Source organism: Penicillium daleae, assembly GCF_028827525.1.
Source record: "Penicillium daleae strain IBT 16125 chromosome Unknown utg000005l_segment0_segment0, whole genome shotgun sequence".
Taxonomy (NCBI): Eukaryota; Fungi; Ascomycota; class Eurotiomycetes; order Eurotiales; family Aspergillaceae; genus Penicillium; species Penicillium daleae.
The window spans coordinates 2,881,365-2,901,240 of record NW_026623153.1 but is presented as its reverse complement, the minus strand read 5'-3'; the positions used below and the strand labels follow the sequence as shown (position 1 = coordinate 2,901,240).

General features: G+C 42.1%; 3 protein-coding genes across 3 annotated transcripts; 2 read left to right on the top strand and 1 right to left on the bottom strand.

The window, feature by feature from the left end:
- Nucleotides 1-230: 230 nt before the first annotated feature.
- Nucleotides 231-1,944, bottom strand: N7458_005212 (putative C2H2 finger domain protein; the record flags this gene model as incomplete). The annotated part of the gene is made up of 2 exons (XM_056908594.1): nt 231-1,761; nt 1,829-1,944. The coding sequence occupies 2 exons, from the start codon at nt 1,942-1,944 to the stop codon at nt 231-233; spliced, it is 1,647 nt and encodes a 548-aa protein (XP_056767212.1).
- A 581-nt stretch (nt 1,945-2,525) lies between these two features.
- Nucleotides 2,526-4,495, top strand: N7458_005211 (uncharacterized protein; the record flags this gene model as incomplete). The annotated part of the gene is made up of 5 exons (XM_056908593.1): nt 2,526-2,935; nt 3,009-3,162; nt 3,251-3,753; nt 3,834-4,253; nt 4,321-4,495. 5 exons carry the CDS (start codon nt 2,526-2,528, stop codon nt 4,493-4,495), a joined length of 1,662 nt encoding a protein of 553 aa, XP_056767211.1.
- A 408-nt stretch (nt 4,496-4,903) lies between these two features.
- On the top strand, nt 4,904-6,166 carry N7458_005210 (uncharacterized protein; the record flags this gene model as incomplete). The annotated part of the gene is made up of 1 exon (XM_056908592.1): nt 4,904-6,166. One exon carries the CDS (start codon nt 4,904-4,906, stop codon nt 6,164-6,166), a length of 1,263 nt encoding a protein of 420 aa, XP_056767210.1.
- Nucleotides 6,167-19,876: the final 13,710 nt, after the last annotated feature.

Here is a 19,876-nt window from a genome sequence, read left to right as displayed (position 1 = left end):
CGACAGAAGAATCTCCCTCTCTTTACTATCTTATTGCCGGCGCAGTCTCGCTTTTCCCTCTGTTTTTTGTTTTGTTTTTTAGATCACTACGAAGGATACCTTGAAGATCGATAGAGGGCTCCACATCACCCATCACCTGTCTATAGAGATACCCATCTGAAACGAGCTCCCTAAACTTAGATTTACACCATATTTAACATCATCTTTTCACATAGTACCGCCCCCGATGTTCATCTTCTTTTGCTCTTGGTAGTGGTCCTGAGCGGCTGTGCATGACCTGGGTTATCTTTCAAATGTGCAAAGAGTTTTGTTTTCGACGTGAAGCTGGCCTGGCAGTTTGCGCAGCTAATGCCCGAGGATTGTTCAGAGTTGCGAGCTGCCTTTTTAGCTCGCTTCTGCTTGGCTTTTCCAACCTGGGGAGGAACGGATGGTCCGTCATCAAGGTCGGCAGATGACAATTTCTCGGTGAGCAGAGTAATGGGCTCATTGTCAGAACTTGAATCGAGCGCTGAACGAAGTCTGGTCTCGACAGACTCTCTGGAAGCGTAATCTTCATTAACCGAATCAATTGAGTCTCGTCGGGATTGAGATCTCGGCTGGTTATCGTGGCCGTTCATGATGGGTGAGTTTTCCCTAGATGGTCGAGCCTGAATATCACTTTCTATTGATTCTCGGGGATTTTCCTCTGGTTGTAGTGTCGTGGGTGAGTTGGTAGCATGATCGTCGTTGTCTTCATCGCTGGCGCTGCCCGTGGGAGTATCAAAGGATGTGGGGGCTGGCTCGGGGGGGATGGTAACGGACACCGCAGGCTCTAAATCCAATTCGTCGTTCTGAATCCGCATATCCCGACATAATTGTTTGACAGCCTTCAGATGCTTTTTGCTCCGTTCATGAGCTTCAAACTGCTTCTGGCTCTTGAACTGTTTGTTGCATGCAACACATTCAAAGCTCTGAATCTCACTCTCTGAACTTTCTTCATGATCACCAACCGCTTGTTCCTCCGATCGCGCCCACTCCGGAAGAACATAATCTCCCATTTTGGCTTGATTTTGGGCCCGTGATCTGGCTGCCTGAGCCGCTACGGACTGTCGAAGTGTCTCCTGGCGCTGAGCCTCATTCTGCGCGTTGGCTTTGTACCGGGGATCACGTTTCTTGACAAAGGCCACAAGGGATCTGACTGCATCGTTGAACTCCCGAATGGCTTCTTCTCGAAGGCGCCGGTTTTCCTTCTCCATCATCCTCCGAACTCGGCGATCGGGAGCCTCAGAGTACCGATAGGCATCCTTCCAAGCGAAGGACTTGCAGGTGGAGAAGCCGCTCCATGCCGCGTAAAAGGGACGCACCACCGTCTCGAAGTCATCATCGCGCGATCCAAACGCGGGATAATCTACCATATCCTGATCTTCCCACTGACATGCCAATCGCTCCTCCAGCGCCAGTTGGGCAAACTGCTCCTGTAGGCCCCCAAAGAATCCAGCTGGCGAGTCCGAGAACTCCATGCGAGGGCTGAATTTTGAGAAAACCTTGAGAACATCCTCCGCCGCTGTCACGCGAATATTGTAGGAATGTTGATCCTCAGAAGCCCCATTCGTTCCTAGGAACACGTCACTATGGGAATCGTACCATGCACGCTCCTGGGGGTCCGCAAGGACCTCGTATGCAGACTGAATCTCGGCGAACAGCCTAGTGGCCTCCTCGACGTTCCCATAGTTTCGGTCAGGGTGCAGTTCCAGCGCTTTTCTTCGGTATGCTTTTTTGATCCTAGAGGGAAATGTAAGCTAAGCCGGCTTCGGCGCATAAATTGGCGAATGGAAGAAAAGAGGCTCACTCATCATCGGTTGCCCCCCGAGTGATTCCTAGGAGCTCGTAATAATCCGTTTTTTGCTCCGACTGTTGTCCTTGGGTATCCTGGCTCTTGGAGCCCGTCGACTGAGACTGGCCCATGCTGAGTCGATGGGACGCGATTATCAGGAGCTAGCGTCGTGAGCTGCTGGCAGTGAGCTATCGAGGTCGAGGTCCCTCAGCGCAGTCCAGTATGATCCGAGATGTGGCGTTGCAGATGGCAACCCTGCGACTGCATGAGAGCAGGGACTTTTTCCAACCTCGTGTTGGTGTGTTGGGGGGTGTTGCTTGTGCAGTAATCGAAATGGGGTTTTTTTGGGCCTTATCGGCCAGGCTTGGCGTGTCTTCTCCCGTCCCCTCCCCCGCCTTTGCTTACCAGCGATTCATTGTTCCTTGCCTGTCTCCGGTTGCATCATCCTCCTTGCAAGAAACCATTCACTTTCAAGACCCTCTGCCCTTCACAACTCACCACATCGCGTCGAGAGGAAACCATGCCTGATCCTCGGAATTTAGATGAATGAGGGTTCAAGACCAGCGTGGAAATTGTGCTGTATGCGTCGCACCGTGCGTCCGAAGCTCGAAACCATCAGCTCGGGAGCCAGATTGCCACCGAGTGGTTAATCAGTCCCCTCCTCCTCCCCAATTCCTGGGTACCTTGAGGACCACCTCACTAGTCTGCAGGGATGGTTGTGTCTCTTGATCACCTTCCCGAGGAGATTCTTCATTCCATTCTATGCCACCTGCACCCTTGCTCGGCCGCCGCGCTTGAGCAAACCAACCACCGATTTAAGAATGTGACCAACGGACCGCTATTATGGCGTCATTACTGTGAGATATACTACAAGTCATGGGACAAGAAACATGGGATCTTGCAAAAGCGCGCGATTCCGGCGTCATCTGTCGATTGGAAGGCGCTCTTTGTATGGAGATACCATATTGACCGCGCTGTCACTCGACTTTTGGACAGTATTCTCGCCAGTCAAACAGGACGCATCGAGAAGTTTCGCGCCGTTATCGATTATGGGTACGATGCGAAAGACACCTTATTGCGACATAGTAATGTGGAATCGGGCGAGGATCATCTTGCAAGAAGGTGGGTCTGCATCATCTTCATTGTCCAATTCCCCCTTGTGTTGATGATCACGGTCGCTAATTTTACGTTCAAGGTACTATGCGCGAGCACTCCTAACTTGCCTTCATCGAAGCATTGCGGTTCCAGAGTGGGCCAGACTCAGCCGCGGTGAGCCAGTGTCGCTTGAGCGTGCCTTGGGGGCTTTCGATCTATTTGTCCCCGAGAGTGGATACGGTGACCTAGATGAGGTATGGTTATGTGCCTGATCTTCGTCCCCCTTCGTCTATTTGTTCTCCGAGTCTTCTAGCTACCCCTGGAATACTGACAAAATCCCAGGTCAGGGAAATGCTAGATGAGCTCGTCGCCCAATTTAGTGCTTCTCATCCCGAACTAGATGATCTTAGTCCCCGTGGCAAAGCTCTGTCGCTTGCAGCTTGGCTACGAGACCACGATCTCACAGGAATCGGACCAGGCCGGGGATACCATGTCTTGGAGCACAGTTTCCTGGGCCTGGCTCTGAGAAGCCCGGGACACAACTCCCTCCCCCTGATTTCTGCGGCTATCTATTGCTATGTGGCGCAAGCATTTGGATTGAATGCCCATCCTTGCGGTTTTCCATTTCACGTCCATGTCATTGTCACCCCACCGCCTGGCTTTGACATGGAAGGGGAAGCTCTGTCCGGATTGAATTCAGGCCCTCCCATGTACTTGGACCCCTTCCGGGGAGCGCGGGAGACCCCCGTGTCCGATTTAAGAGACCAGCTTGTTTTTCTTGGTGCTTCTGACACAGAGCAGGCGTCGTTCCTGGGTCCATCATTGACGTCCGAGATCGCCCTGCGGTGCAGCAGAAACATCTGGACTGCGATTAATTCTGGATCCAACCCCCTGATGGGCACATGACCTCCGTGGACGTGGTAAGTGCAAAGTACGCCTCCTTGTGGTCCTCGATGCTTCTTGCGGGGAACTCACGGCCCATGGACCTGCGTCACCAACTTCCATTGCTCATGGAGCTTTTCGCAACGGATTTCCCTTCAGACATTTTTTTGGTGGAGCAATATATCGTCCCTCTATTTCAAGGCCTCTTCGAGCATGAGCACATCTTGGAAAGTCTCCACGTCATGCGTGCAGCGGACGAGATTCCCAAGCAGGTGCGCCGACGGACTGGGGAGAATCAGAACATTCGATACTGCGTGGGTCAGATTTTCCGACACCGCCGGTATCATTATCGTGCTATCATCACTGGCTGGGATCATGAATGCGGTGCTGGTGAGCAGTGGATGCGGCGTATGGGCATCGATCGGTTGCAGGCTGGCCGTCATCAAAGTTTCTACCATGTCCTGTAAGCTTCACAGCCCTAGAGTTTCGGTTCAACAAGGATACGAGTGACTGACATTCCGATTTCTCAGTGTGGAGGATCGAAGCGTTCGATACGTGGCAGAGGAAAACATCGACCTGATTCTTCCCGAGTTGAGCGACTTGCCCTCAAGTCTGACGAGTATTGCAGGGAAGCATTTTAAGCGGTGGGATGAGCAAAGCCGAGCCTTTGTCAGTAATATGAGGGATGAATACCCGGATAACTAGTTTTGATTGATCCAATATGCATGGGCATCCTAATATTTTTTCGTTCAGCTCTACCACCAGATCATTCCGATTTGGTGGGATTACATAGGAATAATAGACTATCACCAAGCTATACATACTTCTTACCTGCTCCGGTGTACTTTATCAAAGCGGACTGACCGACTGGAAGAGCCTGGACTCCACCTCCTGGAATGGCTTACATAAACTATCTTGGATATTCCACATCCAACCCTCCAAGTGAGTGGATACCTTCAAAGTTAGGTTCGTACTCTATTTCACTTTCGGACTTACCATATATGAGCCTGGGGGATCATCGCTCACTTAGGTCAACTGGTGATTATTCCAAGTGAATCACCCCGAACAATATCCATATCAATATTCTATATACAGCTCGTTCGTGGCCCCGCCATGGCCGCTTCACTGGCCAATGACCCTGAACACGTTGCGCGTATCATGCTGTCCTGGCACTCGCTCGACCTCGTCTCGTGCGAAAATTTACAGACTCTGTGGGCTGGTTATGGAAGGATCTGTGCGATCACAGCGCGAGCCACCACCGACGAAGCGGCACAGCATCTGAGCAAGCTGTGTGGAGTGGAACCGCGAGCCGCGGGGGCCACCTATCCTCTGATTCTGAAGCTGATCTCGCCACCAGGCAATAATGGCTTGGGCCAGGAGGACGAGGGCCACTTGCGGAAAATGCTCAGCTACGAGGTGGAGCAGACTTTTTATAGTGACGTGGTCCCGCTCTTGGGCGATGGAATCGTCGTGGCCAAGTCTCTGGCCTCGACGCGACAGATGAAGGGCCAAAAAAGCGAGGCGGAACTTGGCGGTCTGCTGGCCACGCTCATGGTGGATTTATCTCCCAGATTCCCGGTTCCTGGAGGGAAGAGGAGTGCCCTGAATCGCACGCAGGTGCAGAGCTCGCTAGAATGGTTGGCCCGCTTTCACGGCCGCTCGTGGGGGTTGCTCCCAGACAGCCTCGACCGATATCTCCTGCCTCCCCTTCAAGAGCACGAGAGAAGACGGCAACAGTGTACCGGCAACGACGCCTTCGGGCGAGGCTTGTGGCTAAATGGCGGGTACACGTATCTATCAACCCGTCAGGGAGAGTACGCTTCTCTCGCTCGAGACGCCCACTCAGAATGGTCCAGTCTTATGTGTCAGCCGTGGCCGGGTTGCTCTATGTCTGTCGCCGAGATGGCTGCATTTTTCTTAAGCCCTCGCGGGAGGCCATTCGAATCGTATATCCATGGCGACGTCAAGTCGGAGAACCTCTTTACCACGGAAAATGGTGACGAGGTGGCGTTCTTTGATTTTCAATATGTTGGGCTGGGTTTAGGTGTCTGTGATCTCGCGAAACTATTCACTTGTTCAGTGCCTCTGGACATGCTTGTGGAGGCCTATGAGCCTTTGCCAGAGCGGCTGGCAATGGGAGATGGCGAGAGGCGACTGCTGAAACAGTATCACGACAGCCTTTTGTGGGATAGGCAGCCGGACTTCTACGAATGGGCGACGTTCAAGCGACACTGGGAAACGGCTCTAGTGGATTGGTGTAGATTTCAGGCCTCCTGGGGATTCTGGGGCAACACGGAGTGGCTTGAGGCCCGTGTAAGATCAATCATAGACAATAACGAGTGGAGAGATTGGCTCCTTCGAAATACTAGTACATAACCAGCCCCTTACAAATATTACCATATTTTCCGGACCCTCGCGGAGCGAGGGTCTGCCACCCAAACGATATTACCCACCTACACGATATCGCATCTTTATATATTCAACTACCCAATTTCAATACGACTTAATCCACTAAAGCAGAGCGATTTAGAAGATAATTTATAGACCGAAATAAAGCAATTTGATTGGCCAATACAGAAATCGATACTAATTTTTGATCAAATAACCCTTCGCTTTGCAAACCCTCTTTAATTCCGGTATTACCTCCCGCTTATAATACGGTCGCAATTTTATAAGAGCCTTTAGGTCCTTACTACTCTTTAGAATTCGCTTGATACGATCAACCTGGCTAGAATGCACTATCCTAGTCAATTTAGAAGCTTTACGCGATCGATTTTCGCGTACGTGACGAAGCTCTCGTAGATACTCCGAATTCTCTATACTCTACTCTAGCTCCGAAGTAATGTAAGCGAATTCGGTCGTAGCTTTTGTAAGCTTCTTTAGTAGACGACGAGAGAGGGTTTACTATATATAAGAGATCTTATCCTCTAGTCGCTCTTCTAGCTTCTTTATACGCTTAGTAGTCTTTAGTATACTAAGATCTAATAAATCTTAGCTATTACTAGCTGCTGTTAACGAGGGGCTTAGTATATTAAAGCCGAAATCGCGACCTAATTCTACTAGAGAATCGAGAACTATACTTAGATTAATAGGCTTAAGGCTAGTTAATCGAAATCTAAGCTTAATTATAGAAGATTTAAAGGTCTTCTACTAAATCCGCGCGATTATACTAAGGAAATCATCCTTAGTAATCTTCTTATAGCTACTAACTATAGTATCGTCTACCTATTCGCTATACTGGTGCTTATATACGCTAAATATACTAATATCTAGTAGTTAGAGAAGGTAGCTAGAATACGGAGGTAGAAAGAAGAGGATAATCTTATAATCCTTATAGTATTTAACGAATTCGTATATAAGATACGAACCGAACTAATTATAGATTAATATACGATATATATCCTTAGCCGAATCCTTAGTAAGCTAGTTAAATAGCCGTATCTACTATAGGGCTAGAAGATAATTAAGATAGCTAGCATCAGTAATAGCGATTCTCTTATCGTCTACTATATTAAACTACTATAGTAGTAGAACCTTCGCGCTTAGGATTACTACTAGTACGATTATAGTACCTATAGCTAATATAGCTTTAATAATAGTCGTATATTCGTGTTTAGTACTAAATCTACTAGAAATCTAGCGCTTAGGCTCGCGTATAATAATCTACTAATCTCTACTAACCCTAATATTGGGTTACCCTGTTCGCACCCTATAGAGCCTGATTTCTGCCTGAATTAGCCTGATTTTTGCCAAGCCCGTCACGCCATTAAATTACGATTCTAACTACCCTCCCTTTCTTATATATACGTATCCTTTCCTCCTTCTCTTGTTAGATATAGGGCAAGATGCCTAACCTATCAGGCAGCATATCAAGCTAGATTCATAAGGCCTATACAATAGCCAGAACGATATTCTGAATCTCTATAAGCTTTATACTATTATATCATCATTATCCAATCGGATAATCAGGCATAAATAGACATATCATAGTCATGCGATCTATATCATTATTACGATTAACTATATCGTACAATCAAGCAACCACTAATTAAATGGCTACTACATAAGATCACTATATATCTAGAATGTATCTAGGTCTATCTAGATCTATCTAGATCGATCATATTGTGAGATATAGAGCAAGATGCCTAAACCGTCATGCAGCATATCAAGCCAGATTCATAAGGCCTATACAAGATGGCTGAATCTCTATAAGCTTTATGCTATACCATCATCACTGCGGTCAATGACATCAAGTAAGACGTATACAACAGTATACGATCTACATCATCACTACGGTCAATGACATCAAGTAAGACGTATACAATAGTATACGATCTACATCATCACTACGGTCAATGACATCGTACAATCAAGTAACCACCGATCAAACAGCTACTACATGAGATCACTATGTATCTAGATCTGTCTGCATGAGATCATTATGCATTACCTAGAACGATCACATGCAAGAGACAAGTTGGTTATAAATATGCCCTGTTTTCTCTACAATGATCAATCATACATACAAGCAAGATTCAATATAATTAACCAAGCTTCAGTCCTACCTTTACTCTTTCTTATCTTATGATTCTAAGCCGAATTGATTTTACCCTTCCTATTCAATCTAAGGAAGAAAGATTAATCTATCTTATTCAATCTTCTTCCTCCCTCTCTACCTGCGTAGCATCGCTTGCTCATAGGTTATAAGCCCGAATTGATCCTACTTCAATTCGGCTTATACTACTTCTTCAATCTTCTATCTTCAACGAAGAACCCCTTATTTTTAAGAGAAACTTCTCTCTCTTAAAGGAAAAACAAAAAGCTTTTCGAACTTCTTATTTTCAAAAATTTATACTCGATTTTTACCGGTCGCGTCTACTTCTCTATACGAAACACTAAGAAATCTCGACTTTCTTAACAAAAACAATCATTTTTCAATAATTCAATCAAGTTTTTTGAACTCAAGATGATCAACAAACATAACATCGATCCTCTCAAAGGAGAAGGAAATTATGTTGCCTGGTCTATCCGAATCAAGGCGATTCTTGATCAAGAGAGACTGATTGATACAATCTAATATAATTACACAAAGCTTCCTGCTATTCAGCAAGGCTAGATTCCTAATCAACACTAGTCTTATAAAAGAGCAATTGCTCTACTACCTAATCAAAGATCACCTGATTATAGAAATACTACGATTTAGTTAGAAAGAAGAAGATCTAGCAGACCTACAAGATCTACTAGCCCTACTAAGATAGGCTAGAATAAGCTAGTTATTCTATCTGATAAATTCAAAACTATCGATTAGATTAATCGAGATACTTTATTATTAATCAAGCTATTATATAAAGATGGCCTACTCTTTTAGCTAGGAGATACTATATCAGCCTACTAAGTATAGGTAGCCTTAGCTACCTAATATCGGCTAAAAGGATTTACTACCGAATTCCTTATATTAAAGAGCCTATTCAACAGCTAATTAGGCGATTTCGATAGTATACATAACTATCTTACTAAGATAAGATGCCTGCTAATCGAACTAGTAAGCCTAGGAATTAATTTCCCTAAGCAAATCGTTTTCGTATAGGTCTTGAATAATCTCGATCAAACCTATATACTAATTATACAAAACATTATTTAATCTCTTCGCAGAGATTCTAATTCCTATTTAATTAAATCGCTATTCGCTAATCTAATTAACGAATTGCGCGGTTATATACAAACAAGCAAGCAAATCTTTATAGCTAATAGTCAAAGCAATCGTCAAAGCAATCGTCAAAGCAATCGTTAAAGCAATCGTTAAAGTAATCGTTAAATTAATTATTAAAGCAAATATTAGGCTAATTACAAGCCTAATTATCAGGTAAATTACCGTTTAAATCGTTAGGCTAATCAAAATCGTCGAATTAGCAAAAAACTGTGGAAAAAACTATCAAATTCTGGCAAATACTATACGTATTGTAATATACGAAGCTACACAGTATCAGATTACTAGTATCTATATCCTTCTAGTAGACTAGCTAATTAGATACCTAGGGCAAATTAGCCTAGATCTAATCAAAATAATCAAAGATTTAATTAACAAAAGAAGATGATTATAGCAATACTCAATAAGTAATCTAACGAGGAAGAAATCCACGTTACTAGTCATATAATAGATTACCCCGCAGAAGCTAATTATCAAGAAACTTCAGCTAGCAACCTACTACCTACTAGCCTATTAGCTAATGATCTTACTAATCTTGACGGTGATATCTATTATATACCGATTAGTCGAATTGTGTGAGCAAGCGATGCTGCGCAGGTTGGGTAAAGAGGAAGATAAATTAAAGATGATTAAATAAGATCGATTGATCTTTCTTCCTCTTGATTGAATAGGAAGGATAAGTTCAATTCGGCTTAGAATCATAAAGATGAGAGAAAAGTAAAGTAGGACTGAAGCTTGGTTGATTGTATTGAATCTTGCTTGTATGTCTTGAACATGATTTTTGTAGAGAAAACAGGGCTTATTTATAATCAATCTTTATCAAACCTCTTTTGCATGTGATCGTTCTAGATCCTAGATCTAGATGCATGATGATCTCATGCAGACAGATAGTGATCTCATGCAGTAGCTGTTTGATCGGTGGTTGCTTGATTGTACGATGTCATTGATCGTAGTGATGATGTAGATCGTATACAATAGTATACGTCTTCTACGATATCATTGACCGTAGTGATGATGGTATAGCGATGTCATTGACCGTAGTGATGATGGTATAGCATAAAGCTTATAGAGATTCAGCCATCTTGTATAGGCCTTATGAATCTGGCTTGATATGCTGCATGGCGGTCTGGCTTGATAACATCCTGCCCTATATCTCACACCCCCCCGTAATCTTTATACTATAGTGCAGATAGCAGTAGAGTATAGAGATTAGTATAGAGTAGATAGGATCGATATATATATATACTGCTATAAGATAGCTAGATATATATCTTCCTAAATCTCAATCTCACAGGGTTAAGTGGTTCCTTCCGCATTCGCGTATAGAGTATGGAAAAACCTATTTAGGTGAAAACCATACTCGAAGGTATCCATGATATTATATATCAAATTGGATATATATATAGCTAGATCTCATAGAGATTAGCTAGATTCTTCAGGTCTTCAAATATTTCTCTTCTGACATTTTTAGTCAGGAAATCTGCTAATTGCAGTTTAGTGGGGACGTATTGAACATCGACCCTTTCTTGTTTGACCTGATCTCTGATATAGTGATATTGTATATCAATATGCTTCGTCCTTTTGTGAAATTCAGGGTTTTCGGCTAGCTTAATAGCTGCCTTATTATCCACTAATATAGTAGGCTTGCTAGGCGTATAGCCTAGGCCTAATCTATCGTTTAGATAGTTGAAGAGATTAGCTAGATAAATAGCTTCTCGTATAGCTTCTTTCATAGCCATATATTCGGCCTCGCAGGTAGATAGAGCTACTGATTTTTGTAGCATCGAATTCCAGCTCACTATATTATTAGTGGCTAGATCTCCAGATAGGCTAAATATATAGCCAGTAGTGGATTTTCTACCATCGATATCGCCTGACCAATCAGCATCAGAGTAGCCTTTTATATATAGGTCATTCCCTGTGCAATCGTAGTGTAGGCCTAGATTTGGCCGATATTGTAGATATTGCCATATCTTCTTTAATTCAGAGATATGTGATTGGTCAGGATTGCTCATATATCTTGAGCAATAGGCAACTGGATAGGCTATATCAGGCCTAGTCTTTAGGCTGGTATAAAGTAATGAGCCAATCTCTTTTTGATAGAGATTAATAGTTTGCTCTGAAGCTTTTGATTGATTTTTTCTTAGGTGGATCCCTGCTTCACCCGGCGTTTTCTTTGGCCGTTTGCTAGTAGTAGCAAATTTTGACAAGATCTTTGATATATAATCATTTTGATCGATAGTTATCGATTGATCTTGATAATTCAGGCTGATATTATTGCCTAGGAAGGTGGCTAATTCGCCTATCTCTTCCAATTGGATATACTGCCTAGCCGCAGTAGCTAGCTTATTTATATAAGCTAGATCTTTGTGTATAATGATTATATCATCAACATGTGTGATGATAATGGCCTGGGTTTTGCCATTTATATATATTCCCTCGTCGATAGGAACTCTATCGAATCCGAGGTTCGCGATAGCCTTTGTAAAGAATTCAGACCAAAGCCTTGGTGCTTGCTTTAGGCCATATAGGGCCTTCTTTAGATAGCAGCACTTATTTTGATGATCTTTTGGCCTATATAGGCCAGTTGGCAAGATAGTATATATATCACTATCGATATCAGCATGTACGAATGCGTTTTTAACGTCGTATTGCCTGATATGCCATTTTTTATTCATCGCGATTATCAGCAATATATGCCAGGTTTCTGTTCTGGCAGTAGTAGAGAAGGTTTCTAGGAAATCAACACCTAATCGTTGATTAAATCCTTGTATAACCCATCTAGCCTTATAGCGAATCGTTTTGTTCGCATTAGTAATATAATTAGCCTGGATGCCTGTGGCATTCTTTATAGGCTTCTTTTTGAATACCCATCTGCCCCTAATAGGTGTTACACCAGGGGGTATATCAACGATTTCATAGGTTGCCTGATCTATCAGGCTTTGATTTTCGTCCTGACAGGCCCTATACCACTCATTCCTTTCAGCTGATTGCATAGCTTGATCAAAGGTAGAGGGTTCTTGATCAGTTCCTGCCGATAATATATAATCGGTAGGCTGATCGTTGATAATAGTCTTTATAAAATCTCCTAGTAGCGTATCTGATATAGTATATATATCTTCGCTATCTTTGGTAGATTTTAATGATGGGATTTGGATCTCTATCTTATGAGACGGATCCGCTGCTATAGCAGCTTCCTTACTAGCAGTTTGCTTAGTAGGCTTACTAGCTGATTTGCTAGTTTCTTTACTAGCTGATTTGCTAGTAGATAGGCTAGTAGATTTGCTAGTATATCTAGCAATCTTCTTTTTGATAGGGTTTGCTGCTTGTTTAGCAGATCTTTTCTTGATTCCTGGTTCCTGATTGGCTAGATCAGATTGATTCTTCAGGAATCTACCTTCTAAGATAGTAGGGTCTCTTGACCAAACTGTCTTCTTCTGCTTCAGATCATATAGCTTATAGTGCTTCTGCTCACTATAGCCAATAACAATAGCTATAGATTTTCTTGGCGATAGCTTGCTAGGCAGGTTTTTGTTTGTATGATAGTAGGCAATAGATCCCCAGGTCTTTATATGCCTGATAGCAGGTAAGCGCTTGTGATATATCTCATAGGGTGATTTGAACCCTAGAGCACTGTGTGGGGTTATATTATATAGATAGGTAGCAGCCAATAAGGCTTCTCCCCACATATCTTCTTTTAATCCTGATTGGATTAATAAACATCTGACCTTGTTCATAAGTGTCAGGTTTATGCGCTCAATTAGGCCATTTGGCTCTTTTGTATAGATAGGCGTAGTTCGGTGTATAATACCGTATCTTCCTAATAATATATGGAAGTTATCATTCACGTATTCAGTACCGTTATCGGTAAATATCTCTTTGATCTTCTTATTAAGCTGGTTTTCAACCAATTGCTTATATAAGGTAAATTTCTTAATAGCTTCGTCTTTTGATCGAAGTAGAGATATATGTAGATATCTTGATGTTTTATCAAGAAACGTGATGTAGTAGCGATAGCCATTATAGGTCTTAGGGCTAATAGGCCCTCCAATATCGCTATGTATTCTTTCGCCTATGCCGTATTCGGCAGCAGAAGTAGAAGATTTATTGATCTTCCTGTCATATTTTGACTGTATGCATATTTCGCATATATCTTGCATATAATCTCTTATCTCAGTATCAGATAGAGATATATCGGCCTGGCTTAGTAGCCTTTGTAGTGGTATTAGGCCTATATGGCCTAATCTATCATGCCAAAGTTTTAAACTAGTAATATTGCTAGTACTTTGGATAGATTGATCTTGATCGATTTTTTGATCAGAATCTACCTTATGTGGCTTTGTATGCATCACATATAGGGTAGTTCGATATAGATTATCTTGCTTATGCCCAATCAGCATAATATTTCGATATTGATCGAAAATAGTGGCCTTTTCTCTATTAAATAGAGATACTGAATTTTTCAGTGCATGTGTGCTTAATATATTGATTCCCAATTGTGGGACATAGAGCACATTAGTCAATTTATAGACTAGATTGGTATTTGTCTGGAAGATAATATCTCCAGCAAGATCGATAGATAATCTTTGTGCATTTCCCCACATGACAGTTTTATTAGTTTTATATACACTATCAAACAAATCCAATTTAGATACTGCACATATAGTGGCAGCTGTATCAATAATGAAAATCACTTTTGTAGTAGAAAGATCTGAATTTATCAGATTATATGCACTTTCTATAGTGATATCAGAATTGGTTTCTTGGTTTGTTTTGATAGGTAGATAAATTACCTGATCGGTTTCATGCGAGAACTCATCGCAGAGTGAGAGACTTCTTGGTGTATTCACCATAGATTCATTACTCAGATTTGAGTAGTCTCTTATCAGGTTTTGATCATCAAAGATTGGTAGGCCATGCCTGATTGGCTGTGCCTCTGTCATGGGTATATCAGATTCTATCTGATAATCTGATCGATAGTCAATTGGACTAATCGGTGTATAACAGATATCACCGTCAAGATCAATTGGATCATTAGCCAATAGGCTAGTAGGCAGTAGGTTGCTAGCCGAGGTTTCTTGATGTTCAGCTTCTGCGGGGTAATCTGTCACATGACTAGTGACGTGGATTTCTTCCTCGTCAGATTGCTCATTGAGCATTGCTGTGATCATCTTCTTTTGTTGATTAAATCTTTGATTATTTTGATTGGATCTAGGCCAATTTGCCCTAGGTATCCAATTAGCTGGTCTGCCAGAAGGATGCAGATACCAGCAATCTGCTACTGTATGGCTTCGCATATTACAATGCGTACAGTATTTGCCAGAATTTGACAATTTTTTCCATGGTTTTTTGCTAATTCGACGATTTTGATTAGCCTGACGATTTTTTGAATAGTGCTTTACCTGATGATTAGGCTTGCGATGAGCCTGATATTTGTTCTGTCGATTAGGCTGATGGCTATCAGCTATGAAGATTTGTTCGCTTGATTGAATATGACCACGCGATTCGTCAATCAGATTGGCGAATAACGATTCAATCGTATAAGAATCAGAGTCTCTGCGAAGAGATTGAATAATATTTTGAATAATCGGTGCGTATGATTGGTCAAGATTGTTGAGAACCCATGCGAATACGATTTGCTTTGGGAAATCGATTCCTAGGCTTGCCAGTTCGATTAGCAGGCGTCTTATCTCAGTGAGATAATCATGCATGCTATCGAAATCGCCTAATTGACTATTGAATAGGCTTTTCAACACAAGGAATTCGGTAGTAAAGCCTTTAGGTCGATATTGGGTAGCCAAGGTAACCCATGCTTGGTAGGCCGATGTGGTATCTCCTAACCAAAAGAGTGGGCCATCTTTGCATGATAGCTTGATTGATGATAGAGCGTCTCGATTCATCTGATCAATAGTTTTGAATTTATCAGATGGAATAACTAGCTCATTTTGGCCTATCTCAGCAGGGCTAGTAGATCTTGTAGGTCTACCAGATCTTCTTCCTGACCAAATCGCAGTATTTCTGCAATCAGGTGATCGTTGATCAGGTGGTAGAGCAATTGCTTTTTCATAAGACCAGTGTTGATTAGGAATCTGGCCTTGCTGAATAGCAGGAAGCTTTGTGTAATCATGTAGAATCGCATCGATCAGTCTCTCTTGATCAAGAATTGCCTTGATTCGGATAGACCAGGCAACATAATTTCCTTCTCCTTTGAGAGGATCGATATTGTGTTTGTTGATCATTTTGAGTTCAAAAAACTTGATTGAATATTTGAAAAATGATTGTTTTTGTCAAGAAAGTTGAGATTTCTTAGTTTTCGTATAGAGAAGTAGACGCGACCGGTAAAAATCGAGTATAAATTTTTGAAAATAAGAAGTCGGAGGAGCTTTTTGTTTCTCTTTAAGAGAGAGAAGTTTCTCTTAAAAGTAAAGGATTCTTCGTTGAAGATAGAAGATTGAAGAAGTGGTATAAGCCGAATTGAAGTAGGATCAATTCGGGCTCATAACCTGTGAGCAAGCGATGCTGCGCAGGTTGGGTAAAGAGGAAGATAAATTAAAGATGATTAAATAAGATCGATTGATCTTTCTTCCTCTTGATTGAATAGGAAGGATAAGTTCAATTCGGCTTAGAATCATAAAGATGAGAGAAAAGTAAAGTAGGACTGAAGCTTGGTTGATTGTATTGAATCTTGCTTGTATGTCTTGAACATGATTTTTGTAGAGAAAACAGGGCTTATTTATAATCAATCTTTATCAAACCTCTTTTGCATGTGATCGTTCTAGATCCTAGATCTAGATGCATGATGATCTCATGCAGACAGATAGTGATCTCATGCAGTAGCTGTTTGATCGGTGGTTGCTTGATTGTACGATGTCATTGATCGTAGTGATGATGTAGATCGTATACAATAGTATACGTCTTCTACGATATCATTGACCGTAGTGATGATGGTATAGCGATGTCATTGACCGTAGTGATGATGGTATAGCATAAAGCTTATAGAGATTCAGCCATCTTGTATAGGCCTTATGAATCTGGCTTGATATGCTGCATGGCGGTCTGGCTTGATAACATCCTGCCCTATATCTCACAAATTGACTATAATATACCCATAATAGAGGCATAGCTAATTAGGTATGGCCTACTAATCTTTAATAATTAAAACCTGATAAGAGACTCCTTAAATCTAAGTAATAAATCTATAGTGAATACACTAAGAAGTCTCTTACTCTGCGATGACTTCTCATATAAAACCGATCAGGTAATTTATCTACCTATCAAAACAAACCAAGAAACTAATTCTAATATCACTATAGAAAGTATATATAATCTAATAAATTCAGATCTTTCTACTACAAAAGTGATTTTTATTATTGATATAGCTGCCACTATTTGTGCAGTACCTAAATTAGATTTATTTAATAGTGTATATAAAACTAATAAAACTATTATATAGGGAAATACACAAAGATTATCTATTGATCTTGCTAGAGATATTATCTTCTAGATAAATACTAATCTAGTCTATAAATTGACTAATGTGCTCTATGTCCCACAATTGGGAATTAATATATTAAGTATATATATACTGAAAAATTCAGTATCTCTATTTAATAGAGAAAAGGCCACTATTTTCGATTAATATCGAAATATTATGCTGATTAGGCATAAGCAAGATAATCTATATCGAACTACCCTATATGTGATGTATACAAAGCTATATAAGGAAGATTCTGGCTAATCAAAATTAAAAGATCTATCTAATATGATCTATCAAGATTAATCTATCCAAAGTACTAGTAGCACTACTAGTATATTAAAACTTTGGCATAATAGATTAGGTCATATAGGCCTAATGCTACTATAAAGGCTATTAAGCCAGGCCAATATATCTCTATCTGATATAGAGATAAGAGATCAATCATCAATCAATCAATCAACACTCTATTAACCTGATGCAGCCTAACTAGTGGCGTAATGGCTATGCAGGCGCTTCCTCCGGCGGAAGCAAGAGTATTCCGAACGCCAGCCAAAGCACATGAAACAGTGAATACATAGGAAAGCGGCGTATTGCCATATAAAATCAGCCCAAAAATCAGCCCAAAACAGTACCCAAACTCCCTCAATATCCTTAATTCCACGATAAACCTCTCAATTAGCCCTCACAGTGGCCTGCTGCTTCCTCTGTATCTCTATCTCTGCCTTCTCCGGCATCCCTATCATCCTACTCCGTCTCGATTCGTGGCGTTCGCTGGTATTGGATGTATTCGTCCACGATCTCTCGGTCGGCCGTAGGTTTGGCGTTCCTCCTACCTATCGTCTTCACCACCTGCACCTGCCAGTCTATCCTGGCTCGTTGTTTTCGTCGCCCTCCGGTGGCTCCGGCTCGATTTCAACGTGCCGGAACTGCCTAAGTAGGCCTGTTTATAACATAAATTCGGCTACGTAGCGGGTAGCCTGCGAGTACGATAAAATTACATCGTAGTCCATCGTGTTCCCAAGATCCGTCCGTGCCTAGATCTTGTCAAGGAAGGTCTTCCTTAGATCAGCGTACAACGGGCACTGTATTAAGACGTATCTCGGTGTTTAAGACCCCTCTCTATAGTAACACTAATCTAATTCAACCGCCTTAATTTTAAACAAGAAATGGTTTAGTGCGATCCGCATAGAGCGCATCTGAATCAAAATCGAGGTATATAGCTTCGATAGAGATTCGAATAGCCGAAGCACCTTCTTGTCCGGAGCCTTTACTAATCGCTAGTTCGGCCTACTAGTCGTCTCCTTCGCCTACTCTTATACCTACCTCTCTTTAATACGCCGCCGTACACGGTGCTTCGCGGTCGATGCTAGAAGGATATGATCGCTAGAGGACCTACTATATACCGAATTACCGGCGGTCGGTTGATCCGCTCCGTTCCCTATACCTCCGGTTACCGCCAACTTTACTTCAACGTTAGCGGTTTTATTACTAGGAACGCCTACGTGTACGGGGATCTAGCAGATCTCGATAGGAATCTGATCGGCTGTAGGCGTTCGCGATCGGAGGGCCCGGACGTGGTTATAAATAGAAGTCAGTATGTACTAGCCTGACGATCGCTTTAGGTTTTGCACTGCTCGGATAGCGGCTTAGCTATCGGAGAAAATAACTATCTTTATAGGCCCCTGGTTATCTAGTTAGTTGACGAATTTGGCAGACGCTATTTTAATACCGTTAAGCTCGGCAACGTACACTATTAAATCGTCGGTAGTCCTAAGGTACCGTCGCGTAAAGATACCCTCCCGCGGGGCTACGGCTAACGTACCTACTATACCCTCGTACCCGCTACTATCTATAAAGAATAGAATCGTTCGGGGGCGATTCTGCAAGACTATCCGGGAGTAGTCTAATTAGGCCTGTTAGATAAGAAACTCTGCCTCGATACAATTATGCGAGGCTCGCGCTACCTCTATATCTTGGTCGATGATATATAGGATCCGTGCCTCCTATAGCGTTAGAACGAACGCTTTGCGTGATTCCTATACGCTTCCTTTTAGGTCAAGGATACTATCTTTCTTCTATCTAAGAGCTTCGAGAGGGCTCTATCCCTCTCTCCTGATCTCCTATAGGGATCTTTAGTAACGTAGGTAGTCTAGTTAAGCCTACGCGGTACCCGTTTAGATTCGTATTACTAATTCCTAGATAAGTTAGTCTATAAGTAGATATATTAGTATTAGGAAGAGCTTAACGTTAAGCGCTGTAGTACTAGTAGATTTAAACGCTCCGCTAATAAGAATCGCCGTACGTCGCTAAATTCTAGTAAATTTATTAATAATACGTTTTATCTCCTACGCGGGGATAGTCCTGGCTATAGGGCAGTACTACGCAGAGATACTATAGAGTATCTACGGGACGACTACTACCTAGTAGACCTTTCGTATGGCTATTAAGGAGGCTCCCTATACAGATCCTATTATAGCACGTAAGGCTTCGAGGCTGCTATTAGCCTTAGTAATAAGCTTCCTCCTGTATATATCGAGTTTTAGATACTTATCGAGCTAGATACTAAGGTATTTAGCTACTTCTACGGGTTAGATTGATTAGTTATTATATCGAACAGGTATCTAGTCGTTACCCTCGGGGTATTATACTATATAGTCGAAGATATCGGGATTTGCTTCTGCTTGTATCGTGGGTTCTCGTATCGTAGGCTCTTGTGTTATAGGTTCTTATATTATAGGTTCTTATATCGTTTCGGTGTCGGTTAGGTTAGTAAAGTGGATCAATTCGAATTTATTAGGTACGAACCTTGCTATATATCGTATCGCCTAGCAGTCTGCCTTCTTAAGTACCTTCTCTAGTAGTTAGACGTTATAGTAGTATAATTTAGATATAACGATGA